This window comes from Astatotilapia calliptera, chromosome 12 (assembly GCF_900246225.1).
Source record: "Astatotilapia calliptera chromosome 12, fAstCal1.2, whole genome shotgun sequence".
In the NCBI taxonomy this organism is placed as follows: Eukaryota; Metazoa; Chordata; class Actinopteri; order Cichliformes; family Cichlidae; genus Astatotilapia; species Astatotilapia calliptera.
The window spans coordinates 8,847,592-8,874,435 of record NC_039313.1 but is presented as its reverse complement, the minus strand read 5'-3'; the positions used below and the strand labels follow the sequence as shown (position 1 = coordinate 8,874,435).

General features: G+C 39.6%; 1 protein-coding gene across 5 annotated transcripts in view; it reads right to left on the bottom strand.

Annotated features, from left to right (window-relative positions):
* The window catches only part of LOC113033543 (tenascin-like), a 124,887-nt gene that overhangs the window by 12,292 nt on the left and 85,751 nt on the right, over positions 1-26,844 (bottom strand). For 3 of the 5 annotated variants that reach the window (XM_026187446.1, XM_026187448.1, XM_026187447.1), the window contains 9 exons: positions 22,561-22,824; positions 22,363-22,478; positions 21,722-21,875; positions 19,277-19,546; positions 17,146-17,331; positions 13,255-13,344; positions 11,990-12,253; positions 6,364-6,639; positions 997-1,119 (listed from right to left, as the gene is read on the bottom strand). In XM_026187446.1, the coding sequence (XP_026043231.1) occupies positions 997-1,119; positions 6,364-6,639; positions 11,990-12,253; positions 13,255-13,344; positions 17,146-17,331; positions 19,277-19,546; positions 21,722-21,875; positions 22,363-22,478; positions 22,561-22,824 (1,743 nt within the window). Of the gene's footprint in view, positions 1-996; positions 1,120-2,528; positions 2,802-6,363; positions 6,640-11,989; positions 12,254-13,254; positions 13,345-17,145; positions 17,332-19,276; positions 19,547-21,721; positions 21,876-22,362; positions 22,479-22,560; positions 22,825-26,844 lie in introns of all 5 variants that reach the window. The other 2 variants (XM_026187450.1, XM_026187449.1) reach the window with 2 other exon arrangements.

Below are 26,844 nucleotides of genomic sequence, written 5' to 3'. Positions count from 1 at the left end.
CACTCTTATTAGTTTGCAGATAATTTTCTTTCTTTTCATTGCTGGACTTTCCACCTGTCTGGGCTGTACACTTCCTCTTCCACAGCATGTCTGTTATCCTGTCTCCCTTCTCTCTCCAACCAGTCGCAGCAGATGGCCTCGCCCCTCCCTGAGCCTGGTTCTGCTGGAGGTTTCTTCCTTTTAAAAGGGAGTTTTTCCTTCCCACTGTCGCCAAAGTGCTTGCTCATGGGGGGTGGGGGGGGGGGGGGGGGGGGGGGTCATGTGATTATTGGGTTTTTCTCTGTATGTAATATTGTAGGGTCTATCTTACAATATAAAGTGCCTTGTGATTTGGTGCTGTATAAATAAAACTGAATTGAACTGACATTAAGTTAAGCAGATAAAATACTAGTAGGTGGATGGATTTTATATTTGATTTTATTTTTATTAAACCTTGCCTATATGTCTATATGTCTTTGTATTTTCCTACTATTTATTCTACCTTGTTAAAGTTAGTGATGAACAAAAGCCCTTTTTTACAGATACAGTTTTTTGTGGGAATTTTTCTAGGTGCTGAAAATATTTGAGTCTTGATCACTTATTCAGTTTTGAATTGTACATGCATCGTGATGTAACTAATTTGTTAATAATTTATTCTTTGTCACAAAATATACAGGACTCTATTGTGATAGGATGGTCAATTTTCTTGATTTTCAGTAGACACACTTATCAGTAGCCAACAGAGGGCAGCATCTGTCTATGTCGGGACAAAAGAGTTACAACATAAACTGATGAATGGACGAGCAATTTAAAAGCAGTGAGAATGTCCATGCTGGTTATAGTCATCCAAATCTAGGCTTGTTTCATACTGCTGTGCCAGATATTAAAATCTGTTTTTCCTAATGCAATCATGGATGCAGTTGATGGTTAGAGATCTCCTGTGTGCGACTTTTGGAGGATCTTAAGAACAGCATGTCTAAATGTTCCCTGTCCCACCGCACTCATAAAAATACTGACCTCCATAGACAGGTACGTAAGTGACCCGGTAGCTGTCCACTCGAGCTCTTGGGGTCACCCAGTGAACAGTTGCAGACGTGTCAGTGACATCGGAGAAGCGAATGCCCTTGGGTGAACCCAGGTCTGGCAAAGGGAAGACAGAAACAGCAGATGGGGACAAAGACAAAAACAGAAGCATCAGTCAGTATGTGTACTGCCTTTTTTAGAATTCTAAGAAAGCACTGTATAGAAGCAAATATCAATCAGTGAACAGTTTTGACATGTTCTAGTGAGGATTTCCTCCAACAGAGTGAAGAAACAGACACGAAAAAACACACAGACACTGTAGCAGGGCAGATCCACCACTGAAAGGCACTCATTTTAGAGCAGAGCGAAAGCAGGAAAGCATAAAAGAGAGTGAAGTCCAGAGACAAAGGGGGCCTGCGGAGGCCCGGGCTCACACAGACAGAACTGTTCCCAGTTAAAAGTGAGCTGCGGTATCTTGCGTGACAGACCTGAAGAGATTAACTTGCTCGCATTTCATGGTAACACAAAAGTGAAGCATGCGCCACGCAACCCAAGACTAAATCCTTTACCTCAGGGGGGATGATGGAGGACACAGGCAGCAGTTTTATATGACATGGACAACCACCACCTTCTTTACATAGAGACAACGGCACATGAGGTCAAGATATCAAAGACAACCTTTGGCAGGGGCATTCAGACAAGAATTAATAAAAGACCACATCAACACAACGAAAAAAGAGTAAAGCGCTAAGTACGTGTCCTGAGTGCGGCTCGACTGAAAATATGCAGTTTGAATGGCCTTTCTCTGATACTTCAGATTGATGTACTTATGTGCACACATGCACACTTCTTTATACCGGATCATTTACTAACAGGCCTTAATACCACTTTGGGAATAGTGAAATCTCCTTTACCCTCTTAACATTCAGAGTAGGGTTAGGATTAGGTTCAAATCTACACCTCTACACGAATGTCTCATCTATATGGCATATACAAGTGATTTTGGATTTTTGACTTGCTTTTTAAGCTTGTGACTCAAATGTGAAGCAAATCTAACCCTATCCTTAGTGGTTAACTGGTGTACTGGTGGATGCCATGAGGTTAAAACTACAATAATACTATAATTTAATGCATCCTAAGTGTTACTGCTTCATCTCAACCATACCAAGTACTTTTAATATTGGGCTGATCTCAGTAAAACCCACGTGAAAGTCAGATTCTTATCCAGCATCAGCCTTGAAAACAGCACTGCCTAATCTACCTGGTTGTTCATCTGCATCTCAGGAGTACTGTCAGACATAAAAGAACCCAAATGTCTGTTGGAAAAATACTGTAATGCTTTGGTACCAGGTTAGTAGACAAAAAGATGTACTTTATAAAGGACGAAAGTTAGAGCACAGCTACTACTCATGCTGTTACCACCAAAGACAGGATATGACACCATTCCACATTGACTACGCGGACAAGACGTATCCAGAGTTCCAGTTCACAGCTTGGGCCTCTCGTTCCATCTTTTCACTGTGTACCTGTTTTTAACACCTCCAAGAGAGACTTGGAGCGTCTTCCCAAAATGAGGCCAAAGATTTCAGCTTTGTACTCGGTATCCTCATTGAGATCTGTCATCACCGCACTTCTCTCCTCACCACCTAGCACCAGCTCTCTTGGTTGGTCTAAGCCTTTGGCCTGGCTGACCATTATGACAAAGGTGTCAAAGGAGTCCTCTTCGGCCATCCAGGACAGCTGAAAGCTGTCTGTGGTGACGTCGGAGACTAGGAGAGACTGCACCTCCGGTTCGTACTCTGAGTGACAGGGGTGATAGTCAGTTTGGCTCTCTGTGGAGTACTTTAAGATTTGAAGAAGATGGCAAACAAAAAAGGCGTATAACATGTTGACTTTGCAGAGTGGAAAGAGAAGAGTTTTAGTACAACAACATGAAAGAAACAAAATTCAAAGTGGAGTCTTTAGGGCTTATGTGACTGATCTGTTACATTTAATGGCAGTATTAATAAAATCAAGAAAAAACTGAGTCAAAACTGTGATCAGGAATAATTTATCAAGTCTGAGAAAAGTATAGATTACATATAGCTTTTATGGCCTTTAAAATACTGCATTTCCTCAGATGCAGAATTGAGGCTAACTCCAAAATGAAGTAAATCTTAATCAGTGTAATTTTCATCATAGAGAGATGAGATCCAATCAGAACAAAATAAATTGTGTAGAAAGCCACGGATGATATAATCTGAAGTAATCTCCTTGTACAGTAATGTTCGATGTACCTCTATAATCCTTCTCTGCACACTGGTACAACTCTTCAATTTTTCTGGAAAGGGTACAAGTTCCTGTTCCTCATGAAAATGTGACAAAATATCAACACTTGGGAGGAACAGAAAATTAAACATAAGGGCACATTTTACATTTGATGTAAGGAAATCCTATGATATTTAGCTGACTAAAACTAAAAGAATTCAGATGGCGAAAACCAAATCAAAATTTGCTGTCAAAATTAAAAATGATCTCAATAAATGTTGAAAAGTCCAACTTTACAGCAAAAATAAAAATCTCTATAGCCTAGTAAAAGCAACAATTTTGGTCCCATTTCAGATTTATGTTTCCAATACTATGAATTTCGAAGCAAAGGAAATAACTCAAAATAGCAGTGAAATCCTGAAAGTAGATTGAGTTGCAGATGTGCATACAGATGGGGTTGTGTGAATGTGAACTTGTAAAAGCCAAGTCAAGCAGTCATTAGCAGCTTCTAATAATGACAGTGATAGGAAGAAAGGCTGAGACACAGCAGGAGTCTACAGCTGTGGGAGAAAAAGCTCTGTTTCTCCTGAGGATGTGTTCGCTGCTGCTAATTAGTCAGAGAAACTTCCGGTAGCCATGCAGATGGATACACGGACTGGACAGAGCTTTTAAAGCAGCCTGGATAGAAGTAGATATAAGTGGGCTCAAGAAAGGCTCAGTGAAGCCCAGCGCCACTGCTCATTAAAACACAACACCAAATGTGAGGGTCTCAGGGGTCATTGAACTAGCCTGAAACCCCCTTTTTTTAATGTGAGGGAAAAACCATGAGACATTTGTTGTGAGAAAAAGCGGTGGAAATGAGAAGCAGAGCACACAAATCCCAGGGAGCTGTCACTCTTCATTAGCCGCCAGCCGGCTTCAGCTGGTCAGCGGAAGAGAGAAGAGAGCTACATCCATCAGCTAACATGTGTTAGCTTGCTACTGATTTCCCCCTCTCACAACCGCCTCCACCTTCTCTACACTTCCACCCCCTCTCAAGACCTGAGGGAACAAAAAGGAGCCTGTTAGTGGATGAGGTACACACCGGCGCCAGCTAACCTGCTAAGGGGGTCTGCAAGCTGAACCCCAGGGCTGGTCCCAGTCTCGCCTGATAATAGCTTGTACGGATACGATTCTGAACTGAGCTTTCTCTGGGTGCTCTCAGTGGTTCCAGTCATTCATTGTATAAAACACCCTCTCTGTTAATCAAAGTTTCCTCACTCCATCCTCAGCGACAACTTTATTTTTCCTGCAGTGTCCTTCTTCAGCAGACCGACGACGGCCACCGTGCATAACATAATTAGTCAGCGCTTGTATTCACAAGTCGGAATGTTTTATGGATTAAGTGATGCTAATGAAAAATGTTAAGATGGTTTTGCCACACCATTAGCATGCAGACAATGGGCCGTGTTGAGCGCATGCCATATTCTGCGTGGCCCCAGAAGCCCCTGGCACCCCAGCACCAGAGCCCAGGGGCAACGGCAGCATGAGAATGAAGTGCAGTCCAGGCTTGAGGGAACTGGGGATGCATACAGAAGAGAGGCCTCACACAAAGTGACAAAAGAGCCTGAGGGTTTTTTCCTCTCTCCATCAGTCCTACCATCTTTCTTCCACATGAATGATCCTCATCAGTCAAATGCTGAATGATACTGTTGGATACTCAGCTACTTATTTTTTGACTTTTAAGCCTGCACAATATTTCATGTGTTTCACAAAATCTTTATAATGATCTGTGTTTCTGTTACCTGTTTACCTCAGTGTTTTTGAATATTGACAGTGCTGTCATTGTGCACTTACACTTGATCTTTCTTTCATTCCATCCCGTTTTATATTAGAGCACGGTTTTTACTTCCCGGCTTCCCCACCCTCATTAGTGTGTGAGTTCACCTGCTTGTGATTACTGCTCTCTCTCTCTCTCTCTCTCTCTCTCTCTCTCTCTCTCTCTCTAGCCTTTTTCCACAAATTTTCTTTTTAACTAGACTGGTCTTAATTTTTTTAATCTGAGAAAAATGAATACCAAAAGCACTGCTTTTTATAATCGTGAATTAGTATACTCTCAGAAAATAAAACATTTTTTTGACTGACTCTATCTACCGTTTATGCCCCAGAACAGAAGCGACTCCACACCATATCTCATTAGTACCACTGTTTTCAGTATCCTAGTCCTAATTCTACCATAGACCTGCTTAAGATAGTCACAGTCTAAAGGGTCTTTCAGATTCCAGTTGTTATGGTCCTGTAAAGAATTGTGTCATATTTTTTGTATCCCTTATTTAATGTAAAACTACATTCTCCAACATTCTTGGTAGTATATGCTTTCGATGTTTAAAGACCTCTTATTAGACATACTGGGATTTACAGCATGCTAATCACTGATAATGACTGGTGTTGGGGAAGGGGAAACCAGTGCACCTTGACCTTCTCATTTGACGTGTTTCTCCCTGTTCACATACCAGACCAGGTGCTGGTATCAGGTATCAGGCTGGACTCATACCAACAGGCAGACTGACAAGTGGATCAAACGCAGCTCTGCGGCTGGACTAATATAGATTGAATGAGTTTTGTGTGGGCGCTGTAGTGTTAGCCCATTTCACGATCCCTGCATCAAAGGCAGGGATACGCGTGTGATGGATGGCTGATGAAGGAGTGTTGCTTGGGGATTTGGATTGTTCACAGTGTCTGGAAGGCGCAGAGATTTTGTTTACCCTGCAAAGAGTAATCTCCACTGCAAGGGCTGATAAATTGCCTTTATGTATACTTTAAAAAAAAAAATGTATTTCCAAACCTGAAGCATACCTAGTTAAAAGTTTCATTCTCAAAGATTTATAAAAATAAATTCTTTGCAATCTGATACATTTTTGAGCATATCAAGAAAGAGGTCCAAAGGTATAAAAAAAAATGCACAAGAACAAGTGTTTGTATAACACCTATTAGTGATTGCCACACTTCAAGGCAGTGCTGAACAGAGTAATTTAGAAAATTCACAGAGAGAAGGACAGATTACAGGACTGTGTCAATTAGAAAAAGAACAAATCAGAGGAAAATGCTAGGCCCCAGAATTGACTGCATTGATACCTGTGATGGTTTCTGCAATGACAGGGTCTAATGGGGCTCCCCTGTACACCCCGTATACAATAGCTCTGTACCAGGTGGTGGGGTAGAGGCCGGTGATGGCGAGGCTGCGAGCATCAGCGGGCACAGTGTGATTTTGCCACTCAGCGTCCGTCTCTGCATCAGTTACCGTGATCAGAAAAGACTCAAAAGCCCCATCGTCGGCAAACCAGGACAAGAGGAAGCTGTCCCACGTTACATCGCTGATTGTAACGTTGGTCACCACGGGCTTCTCCTCCTCTGGGTGATGACAAACACATCAACAAAAGGTTAGACCAATTCATATGGCAAAGCCGATGGTCAACTCATTTGCACACTTCTAACTGCTTAATATCCACGAGGTCACCGGTGAACTCTTTAGGGGTAGGGTTAAGCTTGCTTTTCAAGGGCTAGATAATCCCATAAAGAATGATCACTGCCAACCTGGTGGATGTTAAGATGATAGAAAATACATCTGGCTTCATATATTGGTCAAACCTTAAAACACAAACATACAAGTGCTGATCAAAACATTCGAGGAATAGTGCTATGAAAATAAAGAACAGCTGTTTTTTTTAATCTCTCACTGGAAGTCACACAGTTTCTCTGTACTTACTGTATGACCATGCGATCTAACCTGGATTTCCTTCAGTCAGTGATATGCTACTAGGATGTACCAATATGCTGCTTGTAATTTCATTTATTAATGTTTCAAATACTTGTATTTAAAAAATATGTATGCAATTGAGAGCTAGTGCAAACTGGCCCCCAAAAATAATAATAATCAGAGCTGAGGTCATTTGAATTAATTAGACTATATTTTTTAATGAAGATTATTGAAGTGAAGATTATTTTTAGGAATGTATCTCCTTTCATGAATGTATCTGATTATGTGTATTATTTGTAATTCGTTGTCATTATGTATCTATATTGTATTTTAGTTTTATGTGGTTGAATATTAGAATATTTTATTTGTGTATGGTGGATGTGAAAAACCCAACAAGGGACACGAGTTGGAAATCAACCTCTTTGTGCAAATTACCAGTGTCACGCTTTGTACTCCTTAAGATGAATTATTCCTATCAAATAAATAGAGATCTGTAAATTTTTTTGTGGGTATGCCAATTTCTGGAAGTTTTTGATCACACGATGGACACACATTTTGAAATTTTTTTAGGTTCTTTTGGAACATTTTCTGTTGACAAAAACTCACAACAATGTAGATGTGAAACATATAACAACCAACAAAGAACTATATAATCACATGTAGGGGGAAAGACAATTCTCCAGCACTCAGTAATTTCATTTCACCGTCAGGAGAAAGGAGAAAAGGTCCAGAATGGAAATATTCTCATATTTCCACTACAAAAGACCAGAGAGAACAAATAGCCCCATTATCATTGTCTACCTATAGCCATCTACTCTATATTACCATATCAGTGGAAGACATAAAGATAGAGAGCAGTTGGCAGATATGCTGATGCAGCTTGTGTGCATTAATGGCTGTGAATGAGCCATTAACATTTGAAGGTGCAGCGGAGCCCGGCCAGTGCGGCAGAAGTACGCTGTCCACTTCAAACCTACGGGGAGGCCATGCAGAGCCATGAACAGCCTGTAATTGTAGTCCATTGTGTGTGCAAGCATTCACAGAGTAGATTAGAAAGAGATGGAGATAGATGGCTCAGGTAAACATCAAGGCTCCCATTATCCTCTTTCACTGTGCGGCACAACAGAGAGTAAATGGGATGGTAGACAATAGGAATGTAAGGTGGGGGTTGGTTGGAATCAGCTGATCATTGATTACCGAAAGCTCAGACTGACAAGGAAAATGCATGACCATTTTCTGTGCCTACAGTATAAAGAGAGATTGAGTCTTTTGTTTTTTGGAAATACCCTAATCTTTTCTTTAATTTTCCTTATATAGCAATCATATGAATTACATCAAAGCATGTAATCGACATGCTGGTCCACCATGTCCATTTCACGCTTTGCCTCTCTAAAGCATGAAATGGACATATAAATATGTACATATTTTGTTGTGATACTGGATTGAGCAATGAAAAGCAGAGAGTGATTTAAGTGATTTCTAACATACATCTATAATTGTCAATCAATTTTCCTGTAGACTCCTGGTGAAGCATAGGGCCGCACATCTATAATTGTAAGTAGATATAATTTTGGAATTTGTCGACTCTGTTAAATAATAGATGATAAATATATAGAAAAACAAAACCATACACTGTAAATCAGTAAAACCCTTGGAAATATCCCTATGACCACATAAGCTTCGGTTGCATTGCGGTGCTATATAAACCATTACAGAAATGCTTGTGTATTGCTTTTGAATGTGAAAGCAGAGGAGTTAATGTAGGAAAACCAAGAAGTGAACATTAGCTTTTCACTTAGTCACAATTCATCTGAGGTTAAAAAGAAAGAAAAAAGCTTAACTGGCCCTCACCATGGACTTTATATAAAAGATGGACATACCTTCAAGGTCTAATAATAAAATGCAAGGTACTAAAATCCAGCCCCCTACCTAACAATTATTAAATACAACATGATGCCTATTTTGTCAATTATGGTACAAACCAGAAGAAACTTGAAGGCAGGGTTTTCTTTAGGCCTCACCTGCCATGTGATTTTCTAGGTGTGCTGCATGCACTCTCCATGGAAAGTCCCAGTCAGATCTGTCCCTTGCTTGTGATGTCAGGTTTAAAAAAAAAGCTATGATGTCAAAGGCCAAAACTGTCAGGCCAAATCTTCAAAAACAGGACCTTACAAACCAACAGGTAACATCACTGTGGCTGCATCCATCTTTTATAAATTTCATGGCTGTCTTAATGTTAGTTAATGTGTTAAAATGTCATAGCAGTTAGTCGATTAGTTTAGCTGTGTCTGGCACATGGATTCCTTGGTGTTGATAAAAGGACCAAAAGTCTGTATTTAGATGGAGACACCATGGTTTCACAAAAGCTAACACCAGATACTCACCAAACACACGTTTAACTCTTCATAGGGCCCAAACCTTTAAATGCCAGGCAAGTAGCATATAAAGGTCCTGTTCAGTGATTCAGCCCAGGCTCACCGATATTTCTCTTCGCCCAGGCTCTAAAGTTGATCTCTAATCTTATTAGTTAGCCTAACTAACTATATATTTACTATAGTTAGCTAAAAATAAATTTCTTTTTAGCTAGCTTCTAAACTTAAACGTACGCTTTGTCTTTAACAGGGCAAAAAAATACTATTTAACTTAAAACAAACAGAAGGGGAAAAAAACTTTCCCATTAACTCAGTGAGATCTAGCCGCGATTTCAATATTTGGTTTAGCAAAGCGTGACTCTAAGATTTTAGTGTTTGTGCTGCTTTAAATTGAGATGAATGAAATTTCAATTTTCAACATATAAAACAAGCCTTTACAAAAATCTCTTTTAAGCTTGTTTGTCTTGTTTTGCATTTTATGTTTCTTCCCTACATAAGAATGTAGCAATGGCCACAGCAAGTCCTACAGAGATGCTGTTATAGCACTTCTACTCTATATGTATTAAATCTTAAAGGTCTAGTTAAAGTCTACTATAGAGGTGATGGGAATGTCTTTTTTTTCTCTTGAATTTGAGAGAACCCTTAAAATCTGCTCATGCGGTTGAAGATGTGTGCAATGACATTATCAAATGGTCCCCTAAGATATCACCTTCTTATATGGATATCTTCCATTTGATACTCATTCATCCTCAGTGTGTTAATTTAAAGAATGATAGTTGAACTTCTCCACCAGGCAGTGTCCAGACCTTACAGATCATGTCAATGCATGCAGGACATTGATCTTGCTTTATTCACAATGTTTTGCTTTCTCTTTCTGTTCTATTATGTTAGGTTGTTAATGCACCATGAATCAAATTTGATGGAAACAGTCACATATAAACTGACTTCTTGGCAGAATTTGCAGCAACTGCCAAAATCCAAATATGTCAACACTTTGTAAAAGGCTTTCAGGACAGCTGATTATAGGGTAACTCTGTGGGTTTAGTTTTCCTTTGTGCAAATATGCGCATATTCACGGAAGTCAGATATTGTGATCCAAACTCAGTCAGCTGATTAGTTTAAATTATGATAATCCTTGCCTGTGGCACCTGATTTCCCTATTTTTGTTTTTTTTATTGCATAGTATCTAAATTTTATATCCTGCTTCTAAAATTATTTGGATTTTGAAAGGTGCATTTTGGTTTGCCACTATTTCCCTGCACACTTATCTGAAAGACTTGACATCAAATTCTTGATACTTTTTGATGACTGTAAGGTTCCCAGACTCCTCACTCCACCCCTCCTCTTTCCTTGAGCCCCTCCTGCAACAAGAGCATGATCTGTGTTTGCACTACGTGTTTGGATACGATAAAGGCTAAAGTATCAACCAGGCTGTGGATTAGAGGGCTGCTGATTTCAGAGACAATGTTTTAACAGAAGTCTCAGCATGTGGCCTTTTATCTGACAGACCCACAGTTCATCGTGGTCAAATCGCACAAACCCAGAGGGGAGCGGGGCTCACACCAACAATTATCACATGAATGAACATTGTGCATGGCGCACACATATCCATACAACCACCCCCCAACCCCACCCCAAGCCTCATGAACCTACCAATACACAACGCACATACTCCGGGGTTCACTCATATGTACTATTCATGACCACACAAACAAGTGAACATAAAGAGCACGGTGCAGCAGCCAATAACATATCAAAACATATTTATTCCAATGGCTCACCTTTTCCCTCAAAGGTTATCAATTTTTGCCTGTTACTATGCATTTAATGAGCACTTGTTACATAACCAGAAGGTTTAACAGTGAAATATTTGCCTTGGAGGCTCTCAGACCACAGCATGAAAAATTTGCCACCATCACCTTATTTGCCTTTTCATCCAAGGAAAACTTGGAAAATAGAAAAAATAAACCCACAGTCTATCAATGGGGAAATGAGGAGTTTAAAACACTGAACTGAGAAGCAAACAATGGGTTCAATTCATTGCGTCAGTGTGGCTGCTGTAACGAATAATGAAATGTAAATAAACCTCTGGTCAATAAGAACTTCAGTGAGTCTGTCACGCATCGCCAGCTGAAACCAGGCAATAGAATTATGCAGACCAAGTCTCAGCTTAAGCTAAGAGCTGACTTAGTTCTAGTGGTATGCAGGTTCATTTTGTTTTTACCTGCTCAGATTTTAAGCTATTTTTGTGCGGTATTACATTATAAGCAATGTTGTGGAAGTGCTTTGGCCAAAACTAACCGCAGGGTTCACAAGTGCTAACAATTTGGAGACAGAGTATAATAAATGTGGAGTGGATGGTGGCAATGCTAATATAGGTTACATATCATTTCTTATCTGGGTATCTGAAAATGTTAAATGTTATCTCATTGGCAAAAATGCCAGCAGAAAAGCTATCAAGATTGCTCGGCTTCCTCTCTCGACGCTTTTTTCTTTTTTCTTTTTCTTTTTTCTTTTCTCTTTTCTTTCTACGTTTTTTTCTGCCAGACAATTCAGAAAACCTATAATGTCAAACAAACCACTCCTGCTTCACTAGAAACTTCTCTTTTCACATGTGTTCAGCCGTGCTGACCTGTGGGTGCTGAGATGGTGGCAGGTACGCTGCTTCTGCGGCCCCTCTCTGCACTGATGTTGATGGTATACAGCATACCGGGTGTCAGGCCCCTCAGGGTGTGAGTTTCAGAGCTGCCCGGGATCACTTCTTCAGCCCTGTGACCATCAGCGGAAATGTAAACCAGCCTGTAGGAGTCCAGTTTGGCAAAGGGACGCCTCCACTCCAGCATCATAGTAGTCTCGGTCATCTCTGTTACAGTCAGGTCTTTGGGAGCATCGAGGGCTGATGGTGTGTGAAAGAGGGGAGGTATTACACTGAAGGCCTTTTTTCAACAGTTGCATTTTCCTGTTTAGATTTGTTTTGCTGCCTTACTGATGCTTACTGACGTCCACTACTATACTAGTTAATAAAACATCATTTGATGGCATGCCAAAGCAATATGTTATCGTGGTTAGATCTGATTTGAAAGAACTGATCAGAGCAGTGAAACAAAAGGGCAGAATTATCGAGAGGTAATAGATTCTGAAGGAATAAAGCTTGGTGCACAATTATAGTCAAGAAACACTGATTATTTAGTCTCCAAACTATTGTTATACTATAGGATACCCATCAGAAAAGTTGTAAGACTATCTATCCATTATAACATTAACTGCTAACTGTCGCATTCAGAAAAAAAGAAATTTATAGATATTCCAGCATGAGGCCACAAAATTCTAGGAAGACAAATGATTTAACTTCTCGATTAGTGCTAATAAGATATATTAGTAAATGTAACAGCTATAGACCAACTTAGGCCCAGTGGGCCATCTGGCTTTAAAACCTGTTCTAATATTCTGTCTATAGGATCAAATAAATAGCAAATGAATGTCAATCAATTTGAAAAATCTGTTGAAAATTCAGCAATTCTAAAGACTTTAAAAATGGACGCACCTCCTGTCTACATTAGCATGCATAAGAAAAGGTGACTGTCTCATAACGATATGGCAGATTTTACAATAAAGCAGACGATTCAGCCGTGAGGGAATAAAGCCAAAAACATTCATATGAATATTGAGGAGTGGTGGGTGCCACCCTGACTTCTCTCACTACTGTAAACTTCGAACCAAAACTTGAGCCTTGTCCAAAAAATGAATGTTTCTTTTTAAATATCAATTTGTAGAATTAGCATATAAATTCTATCAGTGTAGCAGGAATCACAAAAGGATATCTTGTCTCTGAAAAAAAAACCCCGTTACATATAGAACATGATTATTAAAAACAGTGTGTCAGTGTCAGCATCTCACCGGTCACAGCATTGGCCGTCGTGGGCAGACTCTCCCTCTCATCTTTCACTGCCGTCACACCCATCCCATACTCCGTGCCGGGTCTCAGGCCTACAGAACAGGGTAACATTAAAAACACTGATACGGAAATAAAAAGCTATGTCATGTTTTGCGTGTTCACATCCACTGAGGTGTCAACAAATGAACGACGGGGAGCCTCTGTAGTCAAGTGGCCAGCTGTTTCAGCTAATGGCTCCAATGCCTATGGCAAATGCACAAAAAAACACTCTCTTGTGGCTTTATTGCACAATAGATTGCAGCCTAATTGCATTTCATGGTAAGCCTGCACTCGCTGCAGAACATCAGTGTTATATTTGCATTGATGGATCTATAGGGCCCTTGTTGCGAAGCAGAAACACTACTTGCTATGATATAGCAGGCTCCAGAGGCCCTTTAGTCTCTACAATTAAGCCCTCTCTGGGCCTGATCGCCTTTATTAACTCCCACAGAGGTCATCGCACACAGAGCCTTACAGCATGAAATTACACCTAATGCCCAGGAAACTCATTATCAATAAAATCACGAGCGTGAAGGCAATTACAGATAATAAGTGTGTGAAAGAAGTGCTGAGGTGTGTGTGGAGCAGAGGGGGGCGTCAGCTGAAAGGACACAGTGCTTTATTTTCATGAGCCGGGCCTCCCAAGGACAAAGAATGTGGCCAGACAAAGACACTACGAGCTTGTTTTGAGGGTCTTTTTTCTCATGGTTTCTAATCCTACCATGCTGAATGCACAGTGTAGAAACAAACAAACAAACAAACAATAAAAACAAAACTCATCCGCCTCAAAGCATAGCTTTTTAATGTCAGCAATGCAGAGAGATGAAAAACGTGCCTGCTATTCTTGTCTGAGCAAAGTCTCCCAGCGAAACAAGCGGCAATGTTTTCCAATTAATGTCTCAATGCCAAGCCCCTCCTGGGTGATTTTCTAATAAAGTGGGTCTTTTGTAGACAAGCAAACATTTCACAAAACAAAACAAAGAGAACCTGTCTTGGAAAATGAGCAGGCTGAAAATAACTCTAGCCATTTAACACAGAGTCCCACAAACGCTTGTCCCATGAATTTGGAAAATAAACACTTCACACTGTATCATTTAGTTTTCCACAGGGGCCTTTCAGCTGTGCCATTTGGATGCATAATACTAATGAGCCAAGATGATCACAAAGCAGCAAAACAAACCCTGAAAACAGCTGAGTGAAACAACTGGCAAGAAGTAACTACAAAATCCCTGATTAGACAAAACCTTTAGTACAGGTTAACAAAGATTTACTTATTCTCTTGATATAGCAGTTATATAAGATATTAAAGATATCATCTGGGTTAATGTGTTGTGGAAAAGTCCATGATGCCTTCTCCATAACTAAGGAACAATCACTGTAAGTCATGGCTTTGTTAATGGCTCGTTTTCCCTCTTTCAGCATGGTTTAGGAATAAGGATTAGGTTTTGTACTCCAAGTTATACATGTACTTTTAAGAAACTAGAATGAAACTTACAGTGATTTTGATACAGAGTTACAGATTTTGTATTTAACTGTCTTTTTTTTTTTTGGCTCTTTCAAATAGGTGAAATTTTTAGAAAAAGGGGTGGACATGAACTTAACCCAAACCCTACTGCTAACCCTAAATGGGTCACTTGTGACCTGGTGAGTATTAAACACTCACAGGTACACCTTGCTATACACAGCTGGCCTTCAGAAGTACCTCAATTCTTCATGGCACCGATTTAACAAAGCGCTGGAAAGATTCTTCAGAGATTTTGGAAAAATACTTTCATGACATCATCACCTAGTTGTTGGCTGCACATCTATGATAAGGAGTTCCCTTTCCGCCACATCCCAGCTCTATTGAAATGACATTTGGTGACAATGGAGCCCGTTTGAGTGAAGTGAACTTATTGTCATGTTCAAGAAACAAGTTTGAGAGGATTTGTGTTATCTTGCTGGCAGCAACCGTGAGAAAATGGGAACTCTATGGTCATAAATGAATAAATAGCTAAAGTCATACAACACTTTCTACTGTAAGACTTAGTCCCTCTGTCACATACACTTTCACAGTACTTTTGTCTTTATCTTTTATCTTTGCACACACTCTCATAGTCCGATGGATGCAAACAGAAGAATAAATGGATATTCAGCATGTTGACTGGAGTAGTTAGGTATCAATCCAATAATCTTCTAACCGATAGAAAACCTGCTCTGTGACGTAAGGCATAGCCACTATTGGTCAGCAACAACACGCAAGTATTTTATGGCTTAATTGGTACTAAGAGATCCAAATTGTGCTAAGAAACCACACATCACCACTAACTTGACCCAGTGATACAATGTGGTATGGATTTGTATTTTCATACTTAGAGGATGAGTGGTTTATTTGGGTAACTTTTGTCAGCTCAAAGCTGTGCGGGTCATTTTTCTCTGACCCCTGGCATCATCAAGGCATTTCCACCCAGAGGGGCTATGACTCAGTGGCCCACACACCTAAAGATCATTTTGTGGGAAAATCCCAGCAGATCAGCTGTTTCTGAAATACTCAGATCACCCCATCTAGCACCAACAATCATGTCACATTTAAAGTCTCTTCAGTCATCTTTCTTCCCCATTCAGATGCTCTGTTTCAACTACAGCAGCTAGTTGTGGGCATATGTACATGTGCAACTGCATGTTCCTGCTGAGGTGTATGGAAAAAAGTGCCCACTGAGTATATGATAGCACTAAGGTACTGAGAGCTTTACTATCAACTGAGGTTGATAGTTTCTGAGAAAAATAACCAATTTTAAGTCAAACAAAGGGTATCAAAACTTTGTTAATGGATAACAAAATGATCCTTTATAAGTCATTTTCAGGACAGCTGTATAATCTATCCTTTCAGCTGTAATTAACTACTATATCAAATCTGCAATAATGACTAATAAATCACTATCACTGTGTTATATTATAAACCTTTTACTTTTCTGCAAATGTCATCTACTCAGCTGTCAGGACCTTTCCAAATTCCCTTGTGTTTTTTTTAACTGATGTGTAGGAAGCTTGTCTTTGAATCATGCTTTAACTGAGCATATGACAGCACATTTCCCTGCTGGCCTCTCTTTAGTTGTGAATGTTAAAAAACAGACCTGATATGTTGGGCTTAGATATACACTTGTTGGGAGGCTTGTACTGCAGTTGCGTAATGTTCACATGTCTTTTCCACTCTGTGTGCATAAAGAGGTGTTACATGTAAAACACAGCAGAGAATCCCACACTAAGCTGAAATGAAACAAGTGCATATAAATTAGTTGAATAATATGGTGAACACCAGCTTTCTGCTGGCTTCCACCTCATGTAAGTAGAGTCATTGAGCTGCACCTGAATCACATCCTGTCCTTAATGCACTACCCTTACCGATGCAGTTTGCTAACCAAGCTTGCTAGCACTAGCTGCTAACTTACCACTCAACCTTCCCACCCATATATTGCTACCTTTGGTTCACAATGCCAACATGGTACGGGCAACAACGCTAAAGGCTTGAAAATCCAAGTTGACAAACCAGTGGTCATGCATAAACAGTTTATGGGCATAACGAAACAGGAAGAACAAGGTAGGTAGGCTTATATATAGCTAATCACTATAATTATTCTTTATCCATACCAATAAAATGGTTTATTAATAATTTCCTAACATTTTGCACATTAATTATAAGCAGATAAAAATTTACAGAAATTCCACAAAAATCTGTCATGCTACCATTTTCCAATTAACTGTTCTTTGTTAAGCCTTTATAAGCTACATAGACATCTAATATAATACAGCTAATATAGATTTATTTTTGAACAGCAGTATGTTATTTGGATAGATGTTTGTTTGTGATACAGAACCAGTGATCTTGGCCTGAGTGGAGTCCTTAGGTCCTGGGGGAAACAGCAGCTCTTCGTGCTCTCCACCAGACAGAGGTCCATACTTGATGCGGTAGTTGTCGACCTGAGCACGGCTGTTCTTCCACTCAAGAGTGATGCTCTCGTCTGTCAGCTCTACTGTCTGCAGGTCTCTGGGGGCGTCCAGGTCTACAATGCAGAAATATACTTTAGATAAATGTAACCTTACCCTGACCTAAACGTAAATGGATTTCTCATTTATGAATAAAGGAAAAACAAGAAGTTCCCTTTACACCAAAACCTCAAGTGATTGTTGGGGCTTTCTCACTAATATTTAAAGGTAAAGTGCCTTGAAGACATTTTTGTTGAATTATAGCTTTATTGTATGTTTTTTTTTTTTTTTACAATAGTAGGCACATTATATAGATCCATTAGGCTAGTTGAGCAGAATTCTCTATTCCATGCATTAAGACAAATGATATGTTGTGCACCACATGTACTGTAAGACTTATTAGGAGTAGCAGTGCATTCCACATTCTTGGTCCTGGTTCTCTTGCATATATCGTTAATCTTTTTTGTACAATTTTAGGTTAATGTCAGTACTGGTAGAAGCCACACATATAATTATTTTATCATCATAGTATAAAATAGCAGTAATATATAATGGATAATAGCAGATTTCATGCATTAACTGAGGTCTAAATCATCATCAGCGATAACCCTAATGTGTCAGAATAACAATTTTATGTTCCTTTTTAACATTTATGCATTCCAAAAAAAAGGAAAAAAACTTGCATATCTAGCAGGTAGGGTCATCTTTAAACTTTGAAAGTCTGGACAGGGACCAACATACGATAGATACTGATCATTTTGAAATCAGCCTTTACTGTTTTACTGTTCCCTCAATTCTGCAATGAAATGATTCATCCATGGATGGATCGGCTACAAGAAAGAATCACATTGATATTAGAGTGTTGTATACTGTACAATTCTAATAGTGCAGTGGTAACTTTCATCGGGAACTCAATGGAATTGTGAAAGACAACATTGGAGACTAAGTCAGAGGCATTATTAAGTTTGGAATATCCAATGGTGATACACTGTCACCATTGCTGTTTTGCAAAGGCCTAAGCCTGCTAAGCTATCATATCACATAGAGCAGATACAGATATGGATTCAGGAGTAGAACGGCCATCCGCCACCTCCTGAGCATAGATGACGCAAGCACAAGCTCTAGGCACCAGATGCAGGCAGGAGTCTACCACAGCCAACACAGTCCAAGTTGCAGGCTGTACAAAAGTGCCCCAGAGACTTTCCAGCACATAGTAGCAAGACATAAGATACAAGCTGGGACAGTGTATACATATACTGAGAGGCACAACCAAGTGGCTGGGATAGTGTTCAGAAACATCTGTGTTACATATCGGTTAAAATTTCCCAAGTCCTGTTGTTCTCAGGCAACTGGGATAAGGTCCCATGGGACTTTAAATTCCAGAAAGACATAGTGGTGAGTTGACAAGGGGCAGGAGACTGCAGTTGTGATGAATGTGGGAATCCAAGCAGGGAGCAACATCAGGAAGAAGGAGGATGGAAAAATAAAGAAGTACCAGGGCCTGAGGAAGCAACTGGAGCAGATGTAGAAGGTAAAGTCCAAAGTGATCCCAGTGGTAATAGGAGCATCAGGATCTGTAACCACCAAAACTGGAAGAGTGGCTTCAGCAGCCTGCTGATCTCTTTGGTTATGATGTAAGGAAATGTTCTGGGCAGCACATGCAAATTTAAAAAAAATTAATGCATCATAAAAAACAAGGGATTTCACTTGGAAAAATTGTCAAATCTTTCAGGAGGTGATGTCAGAGAGTGGAAAACACAAAGGAAGTTTTTTTCTGGTAAAGCTGTTAATAATAATTGTTAATGCAATGGGCAGTTGTAATTCTTTAAAACTGTATGCCTACAACAATACGAAGCTCCCTCCATGTTATTTTTGGTAAACATTCTTTCTGACAAAATGAAGAACTGCTGTACTAATTCACGAACAAGAATTATTTTTGTGTTATAGGCGCACACAGAGTATTCAATACTGAAGTCTACCTGGAGGGGGAGGGGCATCAAACCAAATAATGACAGGTGTTACCTGTAAGGAAGGACTCGTAGATGGGAATGCTGGTCCCTTCTCCCCGCCGCGCTGTCAGAGACACCTCGTACTCTGTGTCAGGGGTGAGGTTTCCCAGATGGTACTGGGTGTCAGCAGAGGTCAGCTCCACCAAAGTGCGATCGGCGGAGTTCAAGCTAGGTCCGTAGGAGATGGTGACCCCATCCACCTCAGCCACGGGCTGGAACCAGGTCACCAGCGCAGTGGTGTCAGTCACATCACGAACATTCACCTGGCTTGGGCCATCGATCACTGAAGAAGAGGTAACGATGTCATTAGCAAAACTCAGTTGCTGTGTGCCACATATGAGGTATTAGGTGCCACATATGAGGTATAACAACTTGGACGATGTCCTAACTTGAATCACCTGACATTTTCCTGAGTTAAAATGTAAAAACAGCATTTGTGTTCAGCAAGAATTTGTATATGAGCAGAAAAAGAAATTTTTTATGCCGGTCATATCTTGCCTATTCATAAGTTGCTGACCACAGACCTTGAAAAGAGGGATATCATCATTTCAGTAATGCAGGTGCTGAAAATGTGTCAGCCTGTTTGCATTAATAGTTTATTCAAACTATCAATTCCCAGCTCCATGAAGGGTGCCTTTTCACTGCTGCTCAAATTGATTTGTCACACGTAAGCAAGTTTAGGAAAGTCAAGCCGCTGTGTGGGGCTGATAAAATGAAAAATCTGCATTTGAGCTTAATACTGATTTGTCTTCTAAGGAGACTGTGAAAGTGTCGTTTGAGTGTCATGGTACTATTCTTCTGGGAGGCAGCTGCCCTCTGAGTCTGACTGCTTGACTGACTGGTGCCTCCTACACATGGTGGGTTAGGTAGGAAGGGGAAACAGAGAGGGGAGAGCTGAGCGATACACTTCATACAATTAGCCCTTCAGCATGCAAATCCCAGAGTATGGCCTGCAAGCTGGCATAATGGGAGACATTAAGAGAGCCTGAATGACAAGAAGAACACCAGACCTCATAATCCATGTGGTGTTTAACACATGTATGCTTAAGAAAATGTAAGACATATAAAACATGCATTACATTTTATATTGTATGTGTGTGTATGTGTGTGTGTGTGTCAAAAAGCTTTTTAAATATATCAGTTGAAAAAAATGTCATATGCAGAAATGTATTCATTCATTCATTTATTTACTTCACCAGTTATCCTGTTCAAGGTCCCAGGAGCCCATCTCAGCTCTGATAGGGTGAGGGGCTATACCTGCCCCCCCTTCAACAAGGTGTTTATACAGAAAATGTAAACACAGAGAAACAGCTACAGTATTTTACTCTCTTCTAAGGGTATAAAATGCCTATCTGGGCTTATATCTTAATGGTAGCACAAAATGAAGCACATAGGCTAACCCATAGGAGGCTCCACGTACGTACCTCAAAGAACAATACTGTTTTTGGAAGTTGGAAGATCTGACCTGATTTTCATACATTTGTACACTGTTATACAGAAAGTATTGATACACAATATTTAACATTTGATGTTTCTGTTGCCTTTTGTTTTTTGTTTTTTTGTTTTTTTTAAACTCGGTACTGTTAGATAACAGTGATAACAGTGAAATCTGCATTCTCTATTTACCCAGTGAAACCAGATACATCCAGGTCTGAAGTAAAATTCATTTGCAGCAGCTGAAGTTAAATAACGAGAAGTGCCAGTTTTAGGTGTTTTTTCCCTTCTTATGCACATAAAAATGTTCCCCATATTCCCCAGTCAGGACACCTTAAAACTCACTGTTGGTTGCTGCTGATGAAGTTACAGTTAAAACCCTGTTTCCTCATTTTACATGATCCTCAGGCCTGAACCCTTCAGAGTGGTAGAAGCCTTTTGGGCTTTTAGCTAGATAAAGTCAATAAAGCAGACATCTGAAAATCCATATCACATTTTACTGCCCGTACTAAACCACAGCAGTGTAATGCTATCGAATGAGCAAACCACTTGATGCTGACATGTCAGGGTATTTCCAGTATATTCTGACTACACGACAGATAACCCAGGAACAAATGAACGTATATTGAAAAGTAACAACTTGCATTTAACTATGACAACTATAAATGACAATTGTGATTCCTATTTCTGTATATGACACTGTCTGTGTTTTTTTAGGACTAAATGTTAAAAAAATTGCCCAGGCTTAAAATACAAAAAGTATTTAGAAATTAAAATACATAAACATATTTCAGCTGAGATAAATCTTTTTTATGCCAATTGGCTTCAGAAAATCCTGATATGATATGAATGACAAAAGTAATGTATGCTATATGTGCACATGTTTAAAAAGCAAGACCATAAATATAGAGGTTAGGGTCTGTTCAGTATGGTTAATGGTTAATGCTTTTCTTTTTTTAAATACATAGAGGATGCTGTTATAAAATAAAAAAACAAATCAGCCAGTATAAATGTGGAGACTCACTTGTGACGACATTCTTGGAGGCTGGCGGTCCACGTTTGTTGTTCTTCACCACCTCCAGTTTGACCTCGTACTCCTGGCCTGGACCCAGGCCCGATTGCTCAAAGGTGGTCTCCGGTCGGCCCAGGGAGTTCAGAATCTCACCGTCTTCCTCTTTCTGCCAGCACCAACAAAAAAAAAACAAAACAACAAAAACCCCCACCAATCAGCACCCACTACAAAGACTTGTCCTGGCATCATGCGTAAAGCGAAAGAGGGGAAAATAAACCAGTCCGATCATACATAAAAGCATTCTGGGTGGCAACTGAATTTAAGAGTTGACAGGGAATTTGGTTTAATAGTATTGAACAAGTCCAAGTAGCCCTGTTTGGAAAGGTTTTATTTTCCTCTAAAAGGAAAATAAAGTGTTAAACAGAGACATTCACTCTGTGCTTTATGGTCACTGGAGCTGTCAGGACTTGCTCACAGTTTTAACTGCTGTGTTTTTGTCTTCTGGCGTGGCTATAGCATTTTTGAGGAAGATTCTAAACTCCATCCTCAAATATGCACATTAATGCACTTAATGATTGGTTTCCCCTGGTGGAAAGTATAAATAATTGCTTAACTACTACGTGGAACACATGAGGTCAGGTAGCAGAACTAACCGTGTTTCTGAAGATGAGGTTCCAGCCATCGAAAGCAATGTCCAATGGATCCCACTGCACCTCCACAGAAGTATCCCGCACTGACTTGAACTTGAGACCCTCAGGCTCAGGAAGATCTGTGAGGGGAAATATGATAACACTCTTACAATTTTTCATCTACATTTATACTAAAATATGCATTTAGAATCTTACACTTACATGTTGCCACCCTAGCAGTGACGGGAACACTCCTCTTATTGCTGAGCACAGCATAGACACTGATCAGGTATTCCACTCCAGGCTCAAGCTCCCTAATAGTGGCCTTCTTGTGGTCCCCAGGTACCCTCATGTCCAACTCTAAGCCTCCAGAGGCCGTGGGCACATAGGTGATTAGGTATTCTGTCACACGCATCTCATTTTCCCAGGATACGTCTACTGTCTCTGGGGTGACCTCCACCACTGTCAGGTCCTTAGGTGGCGACACTGCAGAGAAACATTGAAAATCACTGATCTGCATCAACGCTGAAAACATGCTGACCTCCAAAGTCTTTTTGTTATGTTACTCCTCACTGTCTGCCATGCTATTTGTGGGTGTGACAAACACAGTGTAAAGTGCTCTGTGGAACGAATAACTTTAACCTCTTTATATCCACGTGGATACTGGTGGCTCACAGCGGAGTGGCTGTAGCTCAGAGGTAGAAAAGGTCATCTACTAATTGGAAGGTGGTAGGATCCCTGGCTGCTCCAGTCTGCATGCCTATGTATCCCTGGGCAAGATACTCAATCCCAAGTTTCTCTCCAGTATGTTCATCAGAGGATAAATGTGGGTAAGTGTTAGATAGCAAGGTGTAGAAAAAGGTTGTATGTATTGGCAAATAAGGATGTTGTATAGAGTGCTTTGACTACTCCAGTAAGCTAAAAGGCGCTATATAAGAACCAGTCCATCTACCGTTTCACCTAGAGCTTAGTTTGGTTTGGGTAATGTATATATTACCACCATAATGTGACACTTCATTTGATACACCATGTTCTAGTTTTTTTTAAATGTACCTATGTAGCATTTGAAACAAAACCCAAACCTAGCGGGGATGCTGGGGATCAGAGAATTAGTTGGCTAGTCAGTTAAAAATATTCTGTAGTATAATATTATATAATAAGCTCAAGTTATTCATGCCTAGGTATTAGCTAATGAATACCTGTTATCTATTGCCTTCTTCTCCATAGTGTGTATGTAATCAAAGTAAATATCCATTATCTGCTACCCTTAATTATGTTCTACTGCACTACAAGTTATTAACGTAGTTTTAAAAAGAACAAAGAAAACAAAATGAATATATACAAAATACAATACTGTTCCATTATAAGTAAATAATGCCCAGAGAGTGAGCTTTACATTCTTGGAATGCTTCACCTTTGGATTTTGCAGAGTTTGTATTCTTGTTTTTATTTCCATGATTCCATTCTGAGGTTTTTCAGTTTTAGTTATGCCTATTTTGTAATCCACAAGAATTGTTATTATTTCTAAGTTATTTACTAAGTTTCAGTCATCCCGCCTCTCCTGTCTTCCCTGTGTCTTGTTGTTAAGTCTTTGTCATGGTGTTAGATGTTCCATAGTTTAGTTACTTCCTGTTTTATTTTGATATTCTCTTCACTCGTGTTTGTTGTATTTAGTCTTGATGTCCCTAATTACTTTCTGCTGTATACTCTGGTGTTTTCCATTTCTTTCCTTAACTCTGTGTGTATTTAAGTCATTTGTATGCCTTAGTCCTTTGTTGTGTTGTACTGTTTATCTGCCTGTGTTATCCCTGATTTGTTCCATTTTGGCTTTATGCATTTTGTTTTCCCCTGATTTTGGACTTTCAGTCTCACCTTAATAAAAGCTTGTTTTTTGTTACTTTTTAAAAAGTTCTAAACATGAAACTTAGGAAGTTTTTATTAAAGTATTTACTGCCTGGCCTAAACAGATGAACATAAGTAAAAGGTAACACCAGCATACAGTTGATACGTTTTCCTCATACCTCTCTTTCTCGTCTTTCTTTTTTACTTTTCACACAGGGTATTGTGTATTTCACTCTTACAGTTCTTGTACATTTTTCCTTTTTTGTTTCCCAAATCTGAAAAAATTCAAATACTAGCCCTCTATGTTTTGGAGACAGGCAAAAAGGACTGCTTTGGAGAAAAAAGAAATAGCTTTTGGTCCTTGTCAGAAAAACTTTTTTCCATCCAATGGTTAGGGTTATTATGGTATTTCATTATTTAAATTTATAGCATTATTGAATTCAAATATACAAGCTTGCTGCCTATTTTGCGATAATGTAAGTTGTGGTGTAACCAGAGCTCTTTAGAACTTTAAATACTGTCTCTGTGCAAATTCAAGCTTCACCACTAAAGAGCTGATTTTTAACCAGCAGCTTCCAAAACCGCATTTAAACATTTTTCCATGTGACTTTATATTAGCTTGGGAAAAGTTAGGTAAGTTGATTGTAATGAGAAATCATCATCCACAAATCGAAAATGACATACTTGCCAATGTAAAACAGTGATTAAAACATAACAAGGCTTTGTCCTAAGTAGGGATGGGTATCGAAACCCGGTTCTTGTTGAGAACCGGTTCCCACTGTTTCAATTCCTTGGAATTGTTTGCCATTTTTGCAAACGATTCCCTTAACGATTCCAGTCGCCCCGAATGACGTCACCACGTTGCGGAGCGTCATTTACCTGGCAGGTAAACCTGGCAGGCTTAAACACTCAAAAGTTTGGTTATACTTTACGAGAACGGATGACAACTTGCAATATTTGCAAAGTAGATAATTCATTTAAGGGGGGAAATACTACGAATATGCAAATGCATTTGCTCACAAAACACGCGATGACCTTAAATGAATGTCGTGTTTTTAATTCCGCTCCGGACTCGTGAATCTCAACCCAGCAGCAGCGGTAACGTTTGCACGTCCTCTCCCGTTAATGCGGCAGGTAAATAATCAACTAACAGTGCATATTATGTTAGCATGATCTACCTTATTACAAAACCTGCCATTACTGTGCGCTGCATTTAGGTGACCATGATGAGAGAGACAGACAGAGTCTGGCTGGCTCAGATGCTGGCAGTTCTCGCTGCAGTCTACCGGTAGCGTCTCCTTTCAGGCCAGGATAGACGAATGTCACCGAGCAGTGACTGAGTTTGTGGTAAAAGGCTTGCACCCATTTGCCACAGCAGATGCCCCCGATTTTCGGTAAGTGAATGTGTTTAATGTTGGCAGGGACATTACTGGATATTCTTGTGTAATTGCTACAGAATAATTTATGTTATACTTTGTTATTGCTACAGAAGAATATTTATTTTATTATTTTACATTTACAATTTTTTTTTCCTGGGGACCCTGTGACACCCCATTGAAGAGCCGTAGGCTGTGGATCTTTTAAGATCTCACTGTTGGGTTTGTAAGGCCATGTTGCTCCTAAATTTCTATCTTGTTCAAAGAGAAGATATAAAACAAAGTTCTAAGCTAATCGACCTTAGTGTTCTCCTTCTTTAAAAAGAATCGATAAGAGAATCGATAAAGAATCGAATCGTTAAACAGAATCGAAAATGGAATCAGAATCGTGAAAATCTTATCGATACCCATCCCTAGTCCTAAGGGCAAAAATTGCCTTAGAAACCTCAATTCAATTTTATTTATATAGCGCCAAATCGCAACAACAGTCGCCTCAAGGTGCTTTATATGGCACAGTAGATCGCACAATAATACATACGAAGAAAAACCCAACAATCATATGACCCCCTATGAACAAGCACTTTGGCGACAGTGGGAAGGAAAAACTCCCTTTTAACAGGAAGAAACCTCCGGCAGAACCAGGATCTATAACAAAGAATCTGGCATGTTACTCCCAGTCACAGTAAATTACTTTGGTACTGGTGATTGCTTTTACAAATAAACCAATTCAATCAAATGTCTAGAATTGTTTAGATACATGTGAATTTATACTGTCACAAGTCAAATGGCTAAAAGTTTAACATTTCACTTATTTGGCATATTTGGCTAAAAATAAATTCAGATAAGATAAATATTTACCTAGTGTCAGCTTCTTGCCTAGTCAGCACTACATAATCCAATCTAATAAAAAATTATAAATGTAGAAAATGCACATTTTAGGTCTTGCCCACACAAGAAATGAAACAAATTTACAACTCTTAAACTTTTTTTGTTGTAAAGGTTCCTCTCATTAATTAAAACAATTTAAGCCACCATAACTTAAAGCTGCTGTTTTAGCCAGTCTTCCTTCTCTCTCCTCAACCGGTCACGGCAGATGGCCCCACCTCTCCCTTGGCCTGGTTCTGCTGGAGGTTTCTTCCTGTTAAAAGGGAGTTTTTCCTTCCCACTGTCGCCAAAGTGTTTGCTCATAGGTAGAGCTGGGCGATATAAGATTTTTTCATATCACGATATGTTTTTTTCATTTCAGGCGATAACGATATCTATCACGATATAAGCCAAATAACTATAT